Source organism: Osmerus mordax, chromosome 25 (genome assembly GCF_038355195.1).
Source record: "Osmerus mordax isolate fOsmMor3 chromosome 25, fOsmMor3.pri, whole genome shotgun sequence".
NCBI classification, from domain to species: domain Eukaryota; kingdom Metazoa; phylum Chordata; class Actinopteri; order Osmeriformes; family Osmeridae; genus Osmerus; species Osmerus mordax.
In genome coordinates, this window is record NC_090074.1 from 8,108,484 (window position 1) to 8,128,750 (window position 20,267).

At 45.9% G+C, this 20,267-nt stretch overlaps 1 protein-coding gene across 2 annotated transcripts; it reads left to right on the forward strand.

Annotated features, from left to right (window-relative positions):
* The first annotated feature begins 1,869 nt into the window (after window positions 1–1,869).
* Window positions 1,870–20,008, forward strand: LOC136933812 (clathrin interactor 1-like). Of its 2 annotated transcripts, XM_067229344.1 has the most exons (11): window positions 1,870–2,005; window positions 6,638–6,742; window positions 7,381–7,586; window positions 11,515–11,682; window positions 12,617–12,797; window positions 12,887–13,112; window positions 15,033–15,114; window positions 15,276–15,350; window positions 16,615–16,889; window positions 17,002–17,191; window positions 17,383–20,008. In XM_067229344.1, exons 1-11 carry the CDS (start codon window positions 1,965–1,967, stop codon window positions 17,691–17,693), a joined length of 1,860 nt encoding a protein of 619 aa, XP_067085445.1. In that variant the 5' UTR covers window positions 1,870–1,964; the 3' UTR covers window positions 17,694–20,008. The 2 variants fall into 2 exon arrangements, with proteins under 2 accessions (XP_067085445.1, XP_067085448.1); XM_067229347.1 differs by lacking the exon at window positions 15,276–15,350.
* The last annotated feature ends 259 nt before the right edge of the window (window positions 20,009–20,267 follow it).

Consider the following 20,267-nt stretch of genomic DNA (forward strand, 5'->3'; position numbering starts at 1 on the left):
TTTATTCATTTTTTATTCATTTAGCAGACGAGAGAGAGAGAGAGAGAGAGAGAGAGAGAGAGAGAGAGAGAGAGAGAGAGAGAGAGAGAGAGAGAGAGAGAAAGAGAGAGAGCGAGCGCAGGTGAAGACATTGGTCATGAGGTGAGGATGGAATGATGAAAGAGTGAGGGAAAAGATGAAAAGAGAGAATGAGTGATGTTATTTTACAGAGGGCAAGAAAATAAAATGAAGATAAAGAAAAGAGCAAGAGAATGAGAAAGAGTGAGAGAGAATGAGAAAGAGTGAGAGAGAAAGAGAGAGAGAGTGTGTTTACTCCACTCCCCTGTCCTCCATCCTCTCTACCCATCACTCCTAAATACTGCATCAGCACCACAGCCAACAGAAGGATCTGCCAATCACAGCCTCTGCTCCCTGTCGCCTTGACGAGATCTCTTCTGAATGTTCTGACTTCCTCCTCAGCAGGGATGGTAGATGGAGACAGAGAGAGGGATGGAGGGGGGTCTATGGGGATGCTCCACAGGGTTGGCAGGTCTGATGGGTTGATGGCTAGGGACCTCCCCCAGGGGTGGAGCTCTGGATAGGGACAGTAAGTGCTGTCTCATGTCAAGGGTTTGTTTTCTTTTCAAACATTTCCCTCTTTTCCATCTGTTTTTGGAACTGTCAATTTTACTCTTTTATTTATTCATTCATCCCTCTGTCTGTCTTCAGAGTCCACTTCACACACACACACACACACCCCCTCTTTGAGAAATGAGCAAAGGGTGGAGGATGAGAGATGACACCAGGAACACCAGCAGAATCTGCTCTCTCCTTGTACCCTGTCCATCAGCCAGGGAGAGAGGGAGCAAGAAAGAGAGGTGGGAGGAGAGAGGGGGGGAGAGAAAAATTGAGGGAGAGAGAGAGGAAAAGTGAGAGCGGAACTGGGGCGGAAGAGAGACAGAGAAAGAGAGAAAAAGAGAGAGGAATAGAGGGAGGGCAGAGAGACAGAAAAGAGAGAGAGAGAGAGAGAGAAAGAGAGGGGGGAGGGCACCAAGAAGGAGAAAGAAGGAGAGAAAGGCCTGTGTACTGTAATGCCCTGCTCCTGTCACACCTGATCTTATATATGGCCTGTGACAATTTGGTTGCTTGTCAGTTGTTGACAGGATAGCACTTTTTCTTTTCTCTTCCCCCCCCCTCCCTCCTTCCCTCCATCTCTCTTTTTCTCTCTTCTGGCAGTGTCCAATGAAGATGGAGCCATCATAAAAGTGCATTAGCTTCTCACTTGTCTGTTCTGAAAGCCTCCATCACTGACAGACAAGTGCATCAGCAAAGCTCTCTTGTTCTAGAGGCCTGGCAGGGTCGCAGACACGATAAATGTGTGCTATAGAAAGTGAAATATGCTGTAGTATGTCAATATGTAGGATTTGGACTGTGGAAGCCGACATTCTATGTTAATTTGTCATATTTGTGGAGGTTCGCTATATTTCATGCTATTTTTTATTCAAATGGTATTCTTGGTGTTTGCATGCTGCATAAACTAGGTTACATCAATTATTCAAATAAAGATTTCTTAGCAGCTGTTTTCTAATAGTAATAGTGGGTCTGATCTAATCAGATCTATCAGAATATAATTTTAACAATGGGTGACTGTTTTGGTTACATTCTATTTGAAAATATAACAGTCTGCCTGCTATTTATAATCTCGTGTTCAGTAAAAGAGGAACACTTAGCATGCAGAGCTGTTAGAGGTATCCGGTATAATGGATTGTTGCTGGCTCAACCGCTGCAACGCGCCTCTTTGCGACTCTGACGTACGACCAACGTCTCCGTGGTAACTCGACCGGCCCGTGAACCGTTAACCGAGCTGGCTCAACGAAGGGGACCGGGGATTGTGTTGTAAGTGTTTAGGATCCAAGTCCATCTGCGAGTGGCGAAGGATTGGGCGGCGCATTACTGCGGCGGAGAGCTCGTGTCAGAGCGTCAAAATGCTGAATATGTGGAAAGTCAGGGAGCTGGTGGACAAAGCGTGAGTATCCTTGTAGTTTTAGTTACCTAACGAGCTGCTAGCCATTTCCTGCAAGGCCTATAGCGGTACTGTAGCTCTCTCGCTAGCGGTCTTCATTACCGACCAGGGAAACGCGCTATGGTGGCGTGACGTCACACCGCTTTCACAGCTGACAGTCCATCCATGGCTAACCAGCTACGGCTAGTAGTGGCAAGCTAACCGGCAACCTGGTGTTCAACATTAAATGCTGTGTGGTATTTACTGGGCGCTGTACACACTGATACAGTTAGCCGTGGCCTGTAAATGCAATCCCGTGTAACGATGTACCCCATCTTATCCCTACTCTCAGTCTGCTTAGGGAAAAATAAGCATTCAAGATAGACTAGCTAGCTGGCTAATAAAGCTAGTTGGCAAAGTCGGATAGCACAGTGGCTAATGTGGAGCCTGGTCCTCGCCCGTCCCGCAACTAAACATCCTTGTTGTGCATGTGTGTGTTTGTTCCCTCGCCAGCGTTTTGATATAATACATGATTAGAAACTACGTATTAGCTTAAGTTAAATAGATCAAAACAATGTTAGGGGGGGTAGCTAATATTACCGACGGCAGAAGACTAGGCTAGCTAGAGCTAATTCGCCTAATAACAAAGCTAACGTAACCCGTTATTACATTACCCCCCCCCCCCCCCCCCCCCCCCCCCACACACACACACACACTGCACAATAGCTGCTTCTAGAAACTTGTCTACAGTCAGTAGCTAGAGTAAACGTCAAAGTATCATCGAAAACAATTTGAATTACTGAAAATATTGGCTAGTTAAGCTAACTAGTAATGTTTGATAATAATAGCTAACTAAATATGTTTTGTCTGCGTTTACAATGTTGTTGTTTTTCATAACTACTGTACAGTTGAAACGTATCGCATGTGTCAGTGACTTTCTGCAAAAAACGAATTCCTGTAAATACATCTACAGCTCATTTTATCTGGATCGAACAAGCCCTCATAACATGCGAACATAACAAACACAACACTTGCTGGCTTTTGTATTTCTTGGAGAGGGATGTGATATGCTTTGGAGGATAGGTGCAATTTTGCAATAACAGGTATTTAAAGTTAGTCGAACAATAACAGCTCGTGTAGGCTGCTAGAGCACATGGCAATGCAATAAGATATTATATGGAATATCTCACAGATTGCAAGAATTTTGTCCTGGCTTTACATTTACATTTAGTCATTTAGCAGATGCTCTTATCCAGAGCGACTTACAGTAAGTACAGGGACATTCCCCCGAGGCAAGTAGGGTGAAGTGCCTTGCCCAAAGACACAACGTCATGTGGCATGGCCGGGAGTCGAACCAGCGACCTTCTGGTTACTAGCCCGATTCTCTAACCGCTCAGCCACCTGACTCCCTCATTGTGTTTCTTGACACTGCAACATGTCAAAAGTTGCAAGAAAGATTGCGAGTGTACATCATAACGACCCACAGTGTATAAAAGAAACAAGAACATAGGTTTAAAAAGTTTGACTGCCTTAGGTTTACACGATGACCAGCAAAAGCTATGGTAATTAGCAGATTATGCTGATGCACAACAGAAATTAATTTGTGCGTGACAGACATTGTGTGTCTGTCTTGGGCAGTGGATTGTCTACAGGCGGTCCAAGTACTGTATTACTTGAGCAGTAATGCCAGGTTACTGAGTTAAGAAGGAACTAGGGTAGTAACAGGTTATTTAGGTAAGGAGGGTTAAAGCATTTTCACTGTTTTTATGAGTAAAACATTGTCTCAAGAAGAATGGTGTCAACAAGTGAAGGGACTTTGATGGATTATTGACGTCAGTGAGTGATCTATGTGCAGGTTAACATGGATCATGGACACTTCAGGCCTGTAAATGAGATCACAGTTAGAAATGTATCCCTTTCAACAATGTTCTCAATTCAGATCACAGGTAAGCCTACTGCAAAGAAAGGAGGCAAGGGGAGCATCCTTATTGGGACAATCTGTAGGGTAGCCAGGCTACAGTAATGGATGCAAGAGTTTAAAAACCCACCGACACTGTATGACTATGTTTAGCCTGTGTTCTGCTCCTCTCTCTCACCAACCGTCTCTGGAGGAGGGGATCCCTCTCTGAATTGCTCCTCCCAAGGTTTCTTCCATTTTTTCTCCTGTTGAGAGTTTTTTGGGAGTTTTTCCTTGTCTTCCTTGAGGGTTTAGGTTGGTTGAGGGGCAGTTCTATGGGCATATGTGAAGCCCTCTGTGACATGCTTGCGTGTAAAAAGGGCTATACAAATACATTTGATTTGAAGAGTCTGCCTGCCATCTGTTATACATGCATGGCTACAGATTAATAGGTCCTGTTATTGATATGTCTGGCCTGACCCAGCCAGGAGACCAGAGGGAAAGAGGCCTGACACAGATATTGACGACTCAGGGTCTTAGTGAAGAGAGGGACTGAGACTCAGGAATCTACATAGCTGCCTGCCAGACTGCATCATCAGCAGATATCAGCAACAACAACGCAAACACATGTTGTTACATCCAATCAACCACACACCGACAACTACCAGCAACAATGTTGACTGTGTGTGTGTGTGTGTGTGTGGCTTAGATTCACAGTCAGCAACAACTTCACCCCATCTAGCACACTGGCAGATCAATAGGAAGACTATTACTCAGTCCCTAGACACATACACACGTCGTCTGCACTTGCTGGAGGAGATGTATTCTGAGATACTCAGATGACCCGTGTCTCCTTCATCGTCCTCATCCTCAGTCTGACTCTTCTGAAGCAGCAGGTAGCTGGGCTCTTTCTTCTGCCCCAGGGAGAGAAGCACTTGGAAGGGTTCTGTGTGTGTCCTTGCATTTCCGTAGCGCAGCAGAACAAACACCACGCCAGCACTGTGGAACAAAGAGGAGCAAGAAGCACTAGACTTTGTTTGCGTCTTACACACACACACACACAGGCAGGCCCCACTTACCTGCTTAAGTATCCTCTGAAGTGAAGGATTTCACACTCAGTGCTCTGGGGGTGTGTGTTGCGTGTATGCACGCTCATATCAGTCTCAGCTTGCTTGATATACTCACATCTGCAGGCTCAGTGTTGAGGCCCTGTGTCTCTGTATAAACCTCTTTCATTAATTATTCAGTTCACTGAGATTCTACCGGTTGTCTTGAAGTAGCTTCAAGAGGAGAAGAACCCTTTTCCCTCTCTCTTTCCCTTTTTTTCGCTCACTTCATCTACAGTTCCGTCTCTCTCACTGTAATGGTAATCCACTCTCTGTGAGACCTGTGAGCTTCACACCAACACAGCCGTGTTTCCCCTTTCTTCCCCTGCGGACTGTTAGCCAGAAGCTTGTTAGAGCTAGCCCTGGAGTTACCCGTTTAGAGCTATCTGTAGAGCTAGCCCTGGAGTTACCCGTATAGAGCTAGCCCTGGAGTTACCCTTATAGAGCTATCTGTAGAGCTAGCCCTGGAGTTACCCGTATATAGCTATCCGTAGAGCTAGCCCTGGAGTTACCCGTATATAGCTATCCGTAGAGCTAGCCCTGGAGTTACCCGTATAGAGCTATCTGTAGAGCTAGCCCTGGAGTTACCCTTATAGAGCTATCTGTAGAGCTAGCCCTGGAGTTACCCGTATATAGCTATCCGTAGAGCTAGCCCTGGAGTTACCCGTATAGAGCTATCCATAGAGCTAGCCCTGGAGTTACCCGTATAGAGCTATCTGTAGAGCTAGCCCTGGAGTTACCCTTATAGAGCTATCTGTAGAGCTAGCCCTGGAGTTACCCGTATATAGCTATCCGTAGAGCTAGCCCTGGAGTTACCCGTATAGAGCTATCCGTAGAGCTAGCCCTGGAGTTACCCGTATAGAGCTATCTGTAGAGCTAGCCCTGGAGCTTCGTTCTCTATCTCCTCTTTCGCCTCTTTCTCATAATGTCTTTAATTGATCCCTCCGTCTGCTCCTGCGTGGCTGGCAACTTTACAACAATTTTACCTTCAGTCTGTTGAGGGTTAAATCTAGCCACACCATCTGGTCTGACCAGGTCAGGGGTCAGCTAGGACTAACCTGAATGATCCCTTGTAAATAAGCTAATCATTAAAATAAGCTACTTGAGGTGTACTTGATTTAGCCCTTTTCAGACACAAACATTGGGTGTCATTGCCCTGTCTCAAGTCTTGCTCCAGTAGCAAAACCACACTGGCCTCATACTTGAATGGAGATTGATGATGATGATGATGTAACATCCAGGTGAAGTATTCTGGCCTAAAGGAACTTCCTGTTTTGGTTTCCATCCAACTGTTCATAGACCGCAGGTTTTCTCAAAATGTCTGTTTCTTGCAAGTGTGTGTGTTTTCCTGCTGCATGTGTGCGCCTGTGTGTGTACACTTGTCAGGTCAGGTGGTTAATATTTGAGCAGGCTGAGTGCTTGTGTCTGTCTGCTGGTGTTATTGTCATGGTCCTGTCAAGATGCCTCTCTGATAACACCAGATGTTGGAGGGTCAGCCTGCCAGCCAGCCTGTCTGTCTGACCATTGGCTGCCTGTATGTCTGTCTCTGTCTAGCTCAGCGAAGAACGGATTTCTGTTTGTTGAATAGTGCTTCACTTTACTGCAGAGTCTTAGCAGGGGAGTCTGTAAGTAGCGTGTGTTTGTGTCCCGTAGCACCAACGTGGTAATGAACTACTCAGAGATCGAGTCCAAGGTGAGGGAGGCCACCAACGATGACCCCTGGGGACCTTCAGGACAGCTGATGGGGGAGATCGCCAAGTGAGCACACACACACACCTAAAGACACATTATAGCCGCTTTTCCACATCTCTGTAACCGGCTAGACTCGACTCAACCCAATGCATGCTTTGTTTGCCACTGCTCTACTGTACCCCCTCAATGTAGCTGGTTGTCATAGCAACGCTGCATTACCGCTATGGCTTGGTCTTTGACATACCACTCTGGATCCTTTCATCAGCAACACAAGAATGTCTTCACCTCAACTGATAACAGCTTGGTTTGGTTGCTATTTCATTGAGTAGTCCAGTGAATAAAACAATTTCGGGCTCTATTATAAACAGCAGCTCTATTTTAGTCCACTATAAAGTAGCCTGGCTATTTTAAAATGGGGGCTTTGTGCAGGATGTTCTGTGTCAAGATTCCCTCTGACCAATCAGTGGTCTGCAGTGTTTTCACATCACCTTTTGGTCTCGGCTCGCATGGAGCCACGGCGAAGGTGCTACCAAAAAAAGGAGGATAGAGTCAAGCCGGTACTGTGTAGTGGAAAAGGGGCAAAACACACTCACACACACACAATGATACACACACACAAATCATCACAGATCAAATTACATGTCCATCAAGTTATGACAACATAGAGATGTCTCATATCACACAAATCTCATGTTGCCCTCCAGGTCCACCTTTATGTATGAGCAGTTCCCTGAGGTGATGAACATGTTGTGGACCCGGATGTTGAAGGACAACAAGAAGAACTGGAGGAGGGTTTACAAGGCTCTGCTGCTGCTGGCCTACCTGATCAGAAACGGCTCCGAGAGGGTAGTGACCAGCGCCCGGGAACACATCTATGACCTGCGCTCCCTGGAGAACTACCACTTCATAGGTGAGGACCAGGAAGTAGAACAGGAAGTACTACTCCTTCATAGATAACAACCAGGAAGTAGAACAGGAAGTACTACCACTTCATAGTTAAGGACCAGGGACCAAATGTACGAAGCCGTGGACATGTGTGCGGGCGTTTCTACACAGAGTTTCAGATTTATGAAAAAAGCACGTGGCGTGAGAATGTGCACACCTTCCGAGCACTAGAACCCAAGTGTACGCCATGTTTTGAGATGTGATACGACGACACAGGGACCGAAAGGCAGAGAGAAAGTGCATGCATTTCAAAAGTCTGTTTTACTTGATCTACAATTCTTCTTTTCGTTCCACTGAAGTATGATATTATGGTCTTCAAGGTCTTTTGAGCTGCAAGGGTTGGGTAGTAGAGGGCAGACCAGGCAGTGCTTCATAGTCTGGTCTGCTTCTCCACATTCACAGGTGGTTGGGCCAGTATTGAAGCCCCTTCTGACCAGATCGTCCTGTTCTCGTTCTGAGGCGATTGGAAAACATTCAATCGCCTCAGAACGAGAACAGGACGATCCAAAGATAAACCCTGATTGATGATTGCGTTGACTGTCAAGCCAACATATTAGTCAGTTGTTTCTAAACAGTGTGTTTAAGAGCGAGATAGACAGCTGGCATAGCCTACACTCAAGCAGAGGAGACACTGAAACCTATAGGCTACATCACAAACCAACAGAGAATTTGGGGAAGATTGACGACACAAAGTTAATCATCGAAGTTAAGAAGTAGCCTAGGCCTACATGGAGTTGTATGACCCACAGCGCGTATTTTACTAGGACTATGGCAAAAAAGACAAATGTTGCCACGTTATGTTGGGATGCTGTTGGGACGGCTGTTGGAATAACAAGTTGCTTAAATATAGCCTATGCCATGTTTATGTACCATGTCAGCTTTACATGTGAAAAAGGAAAGATTTGGTGACCAGCGCGGAGAAATGCGCTACTATGCTAGCTAGCTTCTGGTATGAACATTTCTTCGTGCCGGTCACCAAGCCTTTCAGCTACTCTGAGCTTTCCTTTTTCACATGTCTGACATGGTAGCCTAGCCTGGTCCTAACCAGACCCTCGTACATTTCATTTGTACAGAGGGTCTGGGATCGCTCCATTGACAAGCGTTAACTTCCTTGAAGGCGGGTACTCCGTTGAAGTTTAAAACAATTGGATCTGCCCAGAGCCACTCTGATCTGCCATAACCAATCGCTAGCGTTCGCCTTAGCCAACTCCTTCACTACTACTGTAACGGAGCTAGCTGCCATAGCTCAAAAAATCTAACTTTTCCCGAACCCCGTGGGGGTGGAGGTCCACAACATCATGGTCACCAACAAAACTCAGCAAGGATTGTTCTTGCTCCTGCTTTAACTTCTGGATATTCTGCAGCGTTGCTACAATGGGCCGAATAGCTTCGCTCGCATCTTTCTCCGCCGCCATCACTGAACTCAAACTAGCGCACAACATCAATGTCATCGTTCTCAGCCACTCCCTCTGTTCGCTGATTGGACCTACAAAAAGTTGATTTGAGAAAACCGACTTAGTCAGGTCCATAAATGTTTGGACATTGACACAATTTTCATCATTTTGGCTCTGTATACCACCACAATGGATTTGAAATGAAACAATCAAAATGTGCTTTAAGTGCAGACTTTCAGCTTTAATTTCAGGGTATTTACATCCAAATCAGGTGAACGGTGTAGGAATTACAACACATTTGATATGTGGCCCCATCCTTTTTAAGGGACCAAAAGTAATCGGACAAGTGGCTGCTCAGCTGTTCCATGGCCAGGTGTATGTTATTCCCTCATAAAGGGAGTTCGTTATTTCATTGACAAAGAGCAGATAAAAGGTCTAGAGTTCATTTCAAGTATGGTATTTGTTTTTGGAATCTGTTGCTGTCAACTCTCAATATGAAGTCCAAAGAGCTGTCACCATCAGTGAAGCAAGCCATCGTTAGGCTGAAAAATCAAAACAAACCTATCAGAGAGATAGCAAAAACATTAGGTGTGGCCAAATCAACTGTTTGGTACATTCTTAAAAAGAAAGAACGCACTGGTGAGCTCAGCAACACCAAAAGACCCGGAAGACCACGGAAAACAACTGTGGTGGATGACAGAAGAATTCTTTCCCTGGTGAAGAAAAACCCCTTCACAACAGTTGGCCAGATCAAGAACACTCTCCAGGAGGTAGGCGTATCTGTGTCAAAGTCAACAATTAAGAGAACTTCACCAGAGTAAATACAGAGGGTTCACCACAAGATGTAAACCATTGGTGAGTCTCAAAAACAGGAAGACCAGATTAGAGTTTGCCAAAAAACATCGAAAAGAGCCTGTACAGTTCTGGAACAACATCCTATGGACAGATGAGACCAAGATCAACTTTTACCAGAATGATGGGAAGAGAAGAGTATGGAGAAGGGAAGGAACTGCTCATGATCCAAAGCATACCACCTCATCAGTGAAGCATGGTGGAGGTAGTGTTATGGCGTGGGGCTGTATGGCGGCCAATGGAACTGGTTCCCTTGTATTTATCGATGATGTGACTGCTGACAAAAGCAGTAGGATGAATTCTGAAGTGTTTCGGGCAATATTATCTGCTCAGATTCAGCCAAATGCTTCAGAACTCATAGGACGGTGCTTCACAGTGCAGATGGACAATGACCCGAAGCATACTGCGAAAGCAACCAAAGAGTTTTTTAAGGCAAAGAAGTGGAATGTTCTGCAATGGCCAAGTCAATCACCTGACCTAAATCCAATTGAGCATGCATTTCACTTGCTAAAGACAAAACTGAAGGGAAAATGCCCCAAGAACAAGCAGGAACTGAAGACAGTTGCAGTAGAGGCCTGGCAGAGCATCACCAGGGATGAAACCCAGCGTCTAGTGATGTCTATGGGTTCCAGACTTCAGGCTGTCATTGACTGCAAAGGATTTGCAACCAAGAATTAAAAGTGACAATTAGATTTATGATTATGTTAGTTTGTCCAATTATTTTTGGTCCCTTAAAAAGGGAGGGGCCACATATAAAATGTGTTGTAATTCCTACACCGTTCACCTGATTTGGATGTAAATACCCTGAAATTAAAGCTGAAAGTCTGCACTTAAAGCACATCTTGATTGTTTCATTTCAAATCCATTGTGGTGGTATACAGAGCCAAAATTATAAATTGTGTCAATGTCCAAATATTTATGGACCTGACTGTATATGCCGAATTCCCAGACCTAGTACAGAAGCAAAATGAAGATTGAGTGGAAGTAGGAGGGCAGAGCCAGCCTACATAAGCATGCTCTCAGAAATATTTAAGCCTAATCTTTTAGATTTATGTAATTTAATTGTATATAACATTTCCATTCATTTCCTATGGAAATGTCTACAACATTATTTTAGATATAGTATAAGTTTAGCTAGCTTGCAAATCCTGGGGATAGCCTAGTTGAATTAGCCAATGTCGTTAGCGATGCTAGCTAACGTTAGTTTGCTAGCTGTATATAACATTTCACTGGGTCTTGCAGCTGTTTGATTTACTGAAATTATTATGAAATGTTCTGTTCTACTAGCCATTTTCCCACTTTAGCAAGTCACTGTATTTCTAAGCCCTGATAGTGTAACATACGACACAGTAAATAATTCCTCTTTCAAGTAATAATCCCCTGTTCAAGTGTTTCAGCATTAAATTAGCTGCACGGTCTGTAGAGATCTTTTTTGTTCTAAAACCGGGCTATAAGCCGCTTCGAAATATAAGGCATACAACCACAAAAAAACTGTAAAATCGGGGTACAAGCCGCGGCTTTATTTCCGAAAAATACAGTAAGTCGATTTTCATGCAACTGGCCCCTGTTCACTGGTAGTAGCCATGAGAGGAAATACATCCACATAAGAATCATTCTTAATATGTATGTTTGCTTGTGTTTGTCCAGACGAGAGTGGGAAAGACCAGGGCATCAACGTGCGTCAGAAGGTGAAGGAGATGGTGGAATTTGTGCAGGATGATGATCGTCTGAGAGAGGAGAGGAAGAAGGCCAAGAAGAACAAGGACAAGTACATAGGAGTGTCCTCAAACAGTACGGGAGGGGGCTTCAAGACCTGTAAGAACAACCGCACACTCACATCCTCATACACAGACACATACATACTCACACATACTCTCTCACACACAACCCCACACTCGCATAACTACTCAAACAACAACACACACTCACACACAACCACACTCACACATAACCATAACCGCACACTCAACCACACACACTCACACCCAATCATACACACACACACACTCACACCAAACCACACGCACACACTACCTGGAGTAGGGCAGGTGTCACTCTGGTCTTACTGGCTCATTGCTTCATCATATTTCCTAGACAGCTCTTATCCTACTTGTCCTTCTCTCTGCGCCCCTCCCTTCCACCCCTCTCCTCCCGTGATCCCAAGGGCCCTCCCCCTTCCTCGTCTGATGATCTTTTGATTGGTGCTCCACTGATCTCCGAGCCAATCAGCTTTCATCTTCTCCCTCATCATTATCAGAAGCATCATCTGTCGTACTTCTGATCATCATGTTGGTTATGGAAAACTTCTAGAAAACTTAACCCTCCTCATTCTCTCTGTCTCTCCCTGATCTAGTCTTTAATTAAGGGGGCTTTTGTTTCCTTGCCACTCCATTACAGCATACAACCCCCCCCCCCCCCCCAAACACACACACACGTTGATTTATCCATCCCACTATCAGACGAAGAGGATAGTTATTTTTACTGATGCTTGATTGATTCTAGTCTTTGATTCCTGAATACTTTGATTCCTGTCATCATTAGCAGAGTCTGTGTTCCTATTTGTCAGTTAATGAGGCAGGGGAGGGCTCCAGGACGGGAGGTGAGAGGGGGTGAGGGGGAAATGGGGGCAAAGGGAATGGAGGGGGGGGGGGGGGGTGCTACTGTCTCTATTGTTAAGATGGAGGCCTTTTGTTACCTGTTATAAATGCTGATGCCTATGTCTGCTTTTCGTGTGCGTGCATGTCCCTAGCATCCGAGTGTCTGGAGGGCGAGTCCAAGGGAAAGTGGGAGGAGGACTGGGATAAGAGCAAGGGGGCATTCCCCTTCAGCGAGAAGCTTGGAGAGATCAGTGATAAGATCGGCAGCACCATCGATGACACCATCAACAAGTTCAGGAAGAAGGACCGAGACGATTCCCCAGACAGACTCAGGTATGAACGACTCCCTGGCAGGCTCAACTATGAACTGTACTGTAACTCACTGTGATTGACTCCAGCCTGGCTCCTCCCCCTCTCCTCAGTGATGGTGAGGATGACCGCGCCTCCAGGAACGGCCGGACGGGGAAGCTGGAGTTCAAAGACGAGGAGGAAACCGTGACGACCAAGAGCATCCAGATCACCCAGGCAACGGAGACAACCACCACCACCACGCGCAAGCGAGGCGGAGTTCCCTCCAAGACGGTGGACCTGGGCGCCGCCGCACACTACACTGGGGACGGGGGCAGCCCTGTGGCTGAGAACGGCAAGGTACACACACACACCGGGTACACACACACCGGGTACATATACACAAACCTGGAACACACACACGCCTGGTACACAAACACCTGGTACATATACAAACACACATCTGGTACATTTTTTTTTTTACATTTTTAGTCATTTAGCAGACGCTCTTATCCAGAGCGACTTACAGTAAGTACAGGGACATTCCCCCCGAGGCAAGTATGGTGAAGTGCCTTTCCCAAGGACACAACGTCATTTTTGCACGGCCGGGAATCTAACTGGCAACCTTCAGATTACTAGCCCGATTCCCTAACCGCTCAGCCACCTGACTCCCCGTACATACATACACTTGCTACACACACACCTGGTTCACATACAAACGCACACACACATGCGCACACACACATGCGTACACACACACACAATTACACACACATACCTGGTACACACGCACACACCTGGTACACACACACAAACACACCTGGAATATACATCCTGGATGCAGACACGGTGGTGTGTATAACTGCCCTCCAGTGGTTGAACCAGGAACTATAACTTTGTCTCTGATCAAGGGTGTCTTTACTCGTTGACTGTACTTTTTACTAAATGTTGATTGGTTGGTTGGGTGGTATAAAAGTCGAGGACAGCAGTGAGAGAGGTGCACTGCGAAGCTTCTGTACAGTTGACAGCCTCTTGTCACATCTGGCGGTTAGCTAGCAAAATTTAGTTTTGAGTCTTTGAGCGAAACAAGGAGAAAAGAGTTATTGAATTAGGCTTTTTTTAATGATTTTTTTTTTGCTCTTTGGGAGAGAGGGCGGTTAGGGTTGTTGGATTGGAGGCTGTTGCACGTGAGAGCAATTTGCTTCCGTATTACATCTGGCTAACGAACACAGATGCAGCAGTACTCGTGTCCGGTTCGCTAGCTTGCTCTGTTCACCTTGCTGGTTTTACCTATGCATAGGTTTTTGATTCGTCTTCCGAAGCCAAAAGGTAGTAACACCGGTGAGACTGATGATACTGGTTGTGGTATTTCGAGTCCGGCAGCTATTTTCAATGCCACACCTTTAATATTTTTATTGTCAGATATTAAGGAGGATAAGCAACAATACAGACCATTCAAAGATCAATGAACTAAAAGTTTCTCTCAGATTGCACCAAATTGAAGTTTTAAACTGCTAAAATGGTAAAATTGCTCAAATTTAAATGCCCCCCCCAAATGTCACATTGCCCCCCTACTCAAATGGACTAGAACCGGGCCTGTTGGGAAGTCTTTCATAGGCCATGCCTATTGAGAACAAAGTCTACATTAGAAGAATATACATAACATAAGTGCGATTAAATGGGCTGGGCTGAGAAATAAATACAGTAGCAAGCAAGATATGTGCTGAAGAAGTGAAAATAGGCATGTTATTCAAAGTGGGGGTTCATATAAAAATGTTACAGAGAAATTGATTGAAAAAAGCCCACAGGGGCCTATAGACCTACAAGATAAAAGTGAGCACGTCTCCAGACATTGTCCTGTACAAACTGCTTAAGGACGGCCTTCAAATCCAGACTGCGTGCGGTTCTATAAGTTCTTGGCTTTTGAAAAAGTGTTGTAATTTTAGTCAATTTTGCTACAAATTGTTTATTTTTGCTTTTGTTTCGCCTTTTCTGTGCCCACGCCATTTTGGAAAAAAATTGCAAGCGATCCGATCATTCAACAGTAGACAACTTTTCAGTGATTTTTTCACACTGAACTGCACTAACATAGCAATCATACCAGTTTGTTTTAATCAAACCAAACCTGCCAAATGTGAACACACTAATACTGCTGTAAATGAACTTATCCTCTCTCTCCCTCTGTCTGTCTCTCTTTCTCTTTGTTTGTCTCTCTGCCCCCTCTTGCACTCTCTCTCTCACTCCCCCCCCCCCCCCCCCCACCCCCTCCCTCCTTTTCAGTCGTCGGTCAGCCAGTCATCCAGTAGTGGCCTTGCAGACCTGCTGATGGTGGACCCTGGCTCCACTACCACTGCTCCTACAGGTGAGAACATAGAACCTGGATGATGATGGTAATGATCACGGTGATAGAGGAGAGAGGGACAGCTGACATGTCTGATCCTCCATTTCCTCCTCCAATCACTGTCTCACTCTGACAAGGCAGCAATATCTTACTTGTGTGCGTGTGTGTGTGCGCGCCTCCAGGTGGAACCTCAGACCTCATCGGGGGCTTTGCAGACTTCTCCTCACCAGCTGCCTCTGCCAGCCTGCCCTCTTCTGGTACTCTCTCTCTCTCTCTCTCTCTCTCTCTCTCTCTCTCTCACACACACCTATCTTTCTCTCTTCCTCACCTGTATCTCTTTCTCTTTACCTCATCTGTCTGTCTGTGTGCTCTGTCTGTCTCTCTCTTTACCTCACCTGTCTGTCTCTACCGCACCTGTCTCTCGCTACCGCACCTGTCTGTCTGTCGGCCTCGCCTCACCTATCTTTTCCTCTATCTCACCTGTCTGTCTGCCTCACCTGTCTCTTTTTACCTAGCGGTGTCTGCTCAAACTCACCTGTCTGTGTGTCCTGTCTCTTTGTACCTCATCTGTCTACCTCACCTTTCTTTCTCAACCTCACCTGTCTCTCTCTCTACTTCACCTGTCTCTCTACCTCACCTGTATGTCTCTGTACCTCACTTGTCTGTCTCTCCACCTCGTCTGTCTGTCTGCCTTGTCTGTCTGTCTGTCCAACTGTATGTCCTCCTTTTAATAAAGAGGGATTGAAGGAAAGAGAGGGACTGGAGGGGAGAGAGAGACAGGAGACAGGAGAGAGAGAGCTGTAAATAATAGATGGCTGGTGTGTGAGAGACCAGATGGAGCAGCTAACTGAGCTACTAGCTGAGCTGCTGAGAGTGATGGGGACAGACACCTGTCATCCTCTTACATACTCACCATCATCCCTGCTGGTCTTGCCCCCTACACACATACACACACACACACACACACCATAGACCCTTCTGGCAGTGCCCCCCTGCACACACACTAAACACACCTTCTAGCCCCATACTTCTACCCCCAACTCCCAACATACACTACCAGTCTCCAAAGTGTGCAGGAGCCAGTACCAGTATGGGAGATGTGTGTGTGTGGTCCAGATGTTGTCATGTTCCCTCTGTTCAGTGTCAGGTTTCATCAGTGTCTGACTGTGAGGTTGTTACCCCCCTGGGGCACTAAACTGTTCCCCTCCGTGCATGTGTGTGGGTTTGTGTGTGTGCTACTGTTACATCGTTATGGGACCACCTTGACAAAGTGTCACCCTTTGAGAACAACCAGTAACATGGGGGTCAGATGGCTGAGCGGTTAGGGAGTCGGGCTAATAATCAGAAGGTTGATGGTTCGGTTCCCGGCCGTGCCAAATGAAGTTGTGTCCTTGGGCAAGGCACTTCACCCTACTTGCCTCGGGGGAATGTCCCTGTATTTACTGTAAGTCGCTCTGGATAAGAGCATCTGCTAAATGTCTAAATGTAACATCCTCCCTTCTCCTGTGTTCCTGCCTCCAGTTGCTGCGCCGACCAATATGAACGGAGAGTTTGGCGACTGGAACGCCTTCTCCACCAGTCCTTCCGCCCCTGTAAAAAACGCTATCACAGACCTGTTCGGCAGTGTCCAATCAGCTCCAGCTCCCGCCTCCAACCCTGCCCCTCCTTCAGCAGACCTGTTTGACCTGATGTGCGGGGCTAATCACCACGCCATGCTCAGTGCCTCTCAGAGCATGACGTTCACTGTGGGTGGAGCCAGCAGTGGGCCCTGCCTCCCTCTGTCACACTCCCATCAGGTACAAGCTACATATGACTTGCTGTTTCAGGTACACGCTACACTGTGTGCTATACTTTAGACACCACTATATACATTCATGAATGCAATACCCCATGCTTGTGTGTGTGCAGAGTTTCGGGGCGTTGCAAGGCGTAGGTCTTCACACCCAGCAGCACATGGGGCTGCAGAAGCCTGGAGGTCAGGGGTCACTGCCCTCCACCTGGTCTGACCCCAGCGTCAACATCAACCTGGACTTCCTATCAGCTGGTCTAGGAGAAAAGAACTCCCAGCCCAGCCTTAATAACATTATCCAACAACAAGGTAGGAACACCTGACTGACTCACAAACCCCTTCCTGTTTCTGGTCACAACCCCCCCCCCTTTCCTGTTTTTGGTCATTGACTCCTCCCCTTCTTGACCCTGGTAATTGACCCCTCCCCTTCCGGTCCATGGTCATTGACTCCTCCCCTTCTTGACCCTGGTCAATGACTCCTCCCCTTCCTGTCTCCGCAGGCGTTCAGCCGCCCGTCAACCTGACCCATGGCTTTGGGGGCCTAACCCTGAACGCACCACCTTCCATAACACCCATCAGGCCATCCACAAATCCCATAATGGCTATGGGCATGCCTGCCTCCATGGCAACCGGGACCATGGGGGTGGTCGGGATGCCCGTGAACCCGGGGATGATGGGATTGAACATGAGCATGGGGGTGGCGCCCACTGGCATGGGTATGCCAGGCATGGGCATGGCGCCAACCCTCAACACCGCCATGATGACACCCAAACCAGACGCCTTCGCCAACTTTGGCAACTTTGGCAAATGAGAAGACTGAGGGGGGAGAAGCCAAGATGGAAGGATGGAGGAGTCAGTGGTGGGTGGTCAGAGGGGAGGCACAGACTACTGGAACTAAACTAAGTAACAGTGTTACTATACTCTGCCCCCTTCACACACCCTCCACCTTCTCTGGTAGGATATGAAGTGCATAAATAGTCAGTTTGTTTTGTGCAGGGGGGGGGGCGGGTTGGTCTAATGTCGGATAATGTCTAACCCTAACCCCCCGATGGTCTAATGTCGGATTTTGTGAATGGCTGAGAACACATACATTCTATACTTTTAAAGCAGGAGAATGACTGCTGGAGAGAAGCTGAGCTGAGTCTTTTCTACATCCATGTCTGAGCTGTGAAGAATTACCTCACAAAACCCATACCTACCCCACTGTTACACTCCTAGCTGAGGACTACAATTGATGGAGAAAAGCTAAAGTCTGACTGTGTGTGTGTCTGCCTGCCTGCAGGTATTGTTGTGTGTGTTCGTGTGTGTGTGTGAGAGAGAGAGAGAGAGAGAGAGAGAGAGAGAGAGAGAGAGAGAGAGAGAGAGAGAGAGAGAGACTGTACATACTGACCTCTGGTGTCCTAAACAAATAAATTATTGTTTTGTGTTGTCAAAGACTTTTTCAGATGTGAAAGAGGGAGGAAGAGAGCGATGGTTAGAAGGATAAAAAGGTAGACGAGAGAGGCAAAGGGTGGAGCTTTATCATGGTCCATGAGCACTTCTGATTGGTGTAATATGTTTCTCTGTCATGATCTGTTTGACTCAACTACAGTCACCTGACCTGAGGGCCCTGTTCCATAAAGCCAGTTTACCCAATAAGCCAGGCTTATGTCAGTTAGTTGGACTCATTTCCATTTAACTCTGTTCCATAAGCCAGCTCAAAGTAGTTAGAACTCAGTTACTATGGCAACTTATGCTGTGAAACTAACAGTAGCCTACAATTGCAAAACAAACCTAAATCCATACATCTATCCTCCATTTTCCCGACACACAAGCCATGTTAAGTTACCGTATTTTTTAGAAATAAAGCTGCGGTTTATACCTCGATTTTACATTTTTCTTGTGGTGGTGAGGCTTATATTTCGAAGCGGCTTATAGAACATTTTTATAACAAAACAGGCTTCAAAATGTACTAATGAGAAGGCTAACAAGTAACACTAGCCCTTGTGTAGCCTTCGGGTCATTGTGACCCTTCAGTCATTGTGACCCACCGTCGTGTTGCTACAACTTTACCGAATACAAAAATAAAAAGAAGCATTTTATTTTAACCATTGCGCCGTCTCAGACCCCCTACAGCGCGAAGGTTAAAAGAAAATGATTTACAAACACAAAGCTCCCATTCTGGTGGGGTGCGGTTCATAGAAAATGCAACTTATTTTCCGAAAAATACAGTATGGGCTATTGAATAATGTATTGGTTGATAGTATTTATTTAAAACAAAAAAGTAAGTGTAGACGTGTTTAGAGGTTGCATTTATTTTAATCAATTGAGTAAAGGCTTATAAAAAAGGACCTCGACCGACGTCTGTCGTACATGTCAATCATGGTGTGTCATTTTATTTTTGATGAAGTGGTGGATGAGCTGTCATAGTAGGCCTACGTGCCTTTAAAGAGATTGTTCTTTCGGTCGTGAACATTGCTTTTTGCCGTGGTGGATCGATATGATCCATGTAACTGTCGGGCTGCTTAAGAATAGGATGCACCCGCAATTATCATGACTTCTTGAATCTGAACTCCATTAGTCGGATTGCGTGAACTAGAATTTGCCTTTATGGAACCGCTTTTGTCCCGACTGACTGTTAGGTTAATTCAAGTCAGGTTTGGGACTTTTATCCCTGTTTTTTTGAGCGGCCTTTGTGGAACAGGCCCCAGGTCATTGGCTCAGGTTCACCTGGTTCTGTTGTGGTTCTAACCAATCTGGCTTCCATATAGATTCTATCTGGAAGTGTTATCTGGAAGCTCTGTGGTTTCTGTGAGTGTGTGTGTGTTTTCGTTTCTCTCTCCGTTAGCTGTTGTTGACAGTAACAACAGAACAATCTGTCATGCTCGGAGGCACTACACTCCACAACGACCAAATCTTTATTTTGTTACTCTCAAGTTTATAGCCGTTAGTTTCATATTTTAATGAGCCTACTTAACTGTCAGATTCTGTTCATGTAATATCTTATGAATGGGAAAGGTATTCAAATGTATTTGTTTATGCAAATGGGGAGAAGGATAAAACGCCTCATTCATAACGTTTATTTTCTTTACGGTACCGTTTACGTTTGAATGCATTTTCTGTACATCATTAAATATATCTACATCATGACTGGAACTGAATACCTTCTCTGCATGCTTAATTTAGGCTTTGCCTGTGCTCTGTCTGTGTGTGTCTACCTGTCTGTCTCTGTGAATGCCTGTCTGCCTTTTATGTGTGTCTAGTTTTACCTGTCTTGTCTGCCTGTCTCTTAAAGAGACGTGTTCGATCAGTGGAGTTGATACTGAAATAGAGAGAGAGGGAGAGTTCCTGAACAGAGAAGGGCGAAGAACAGACGAGAGAGGGAGACAGAGAGGAATACTCAGCC

Coding starts and splice junctions, on each gene's coding strand:
- LOC136933812 (XM_067229344.1), top strand. CDS start 1,965: ATGCTGAATATGTGGAAAGTCAGGGAGCTGGTGGACAAAGC. Junction 2,006..6,637: donor AGGGAGCTGGTGGACAAAGC/GTGAGTATCCTT, acceptor TGTGTCCCGTAG/CACCAACGTGGTAATGAACT. Junction 7,587..11,514: donor GGAGAACTACCACTTCATAG/GTGAGGACCAGG, acceptor GTGTTTGTCCAG/ACGAGAGTGGGAAAGACCAG.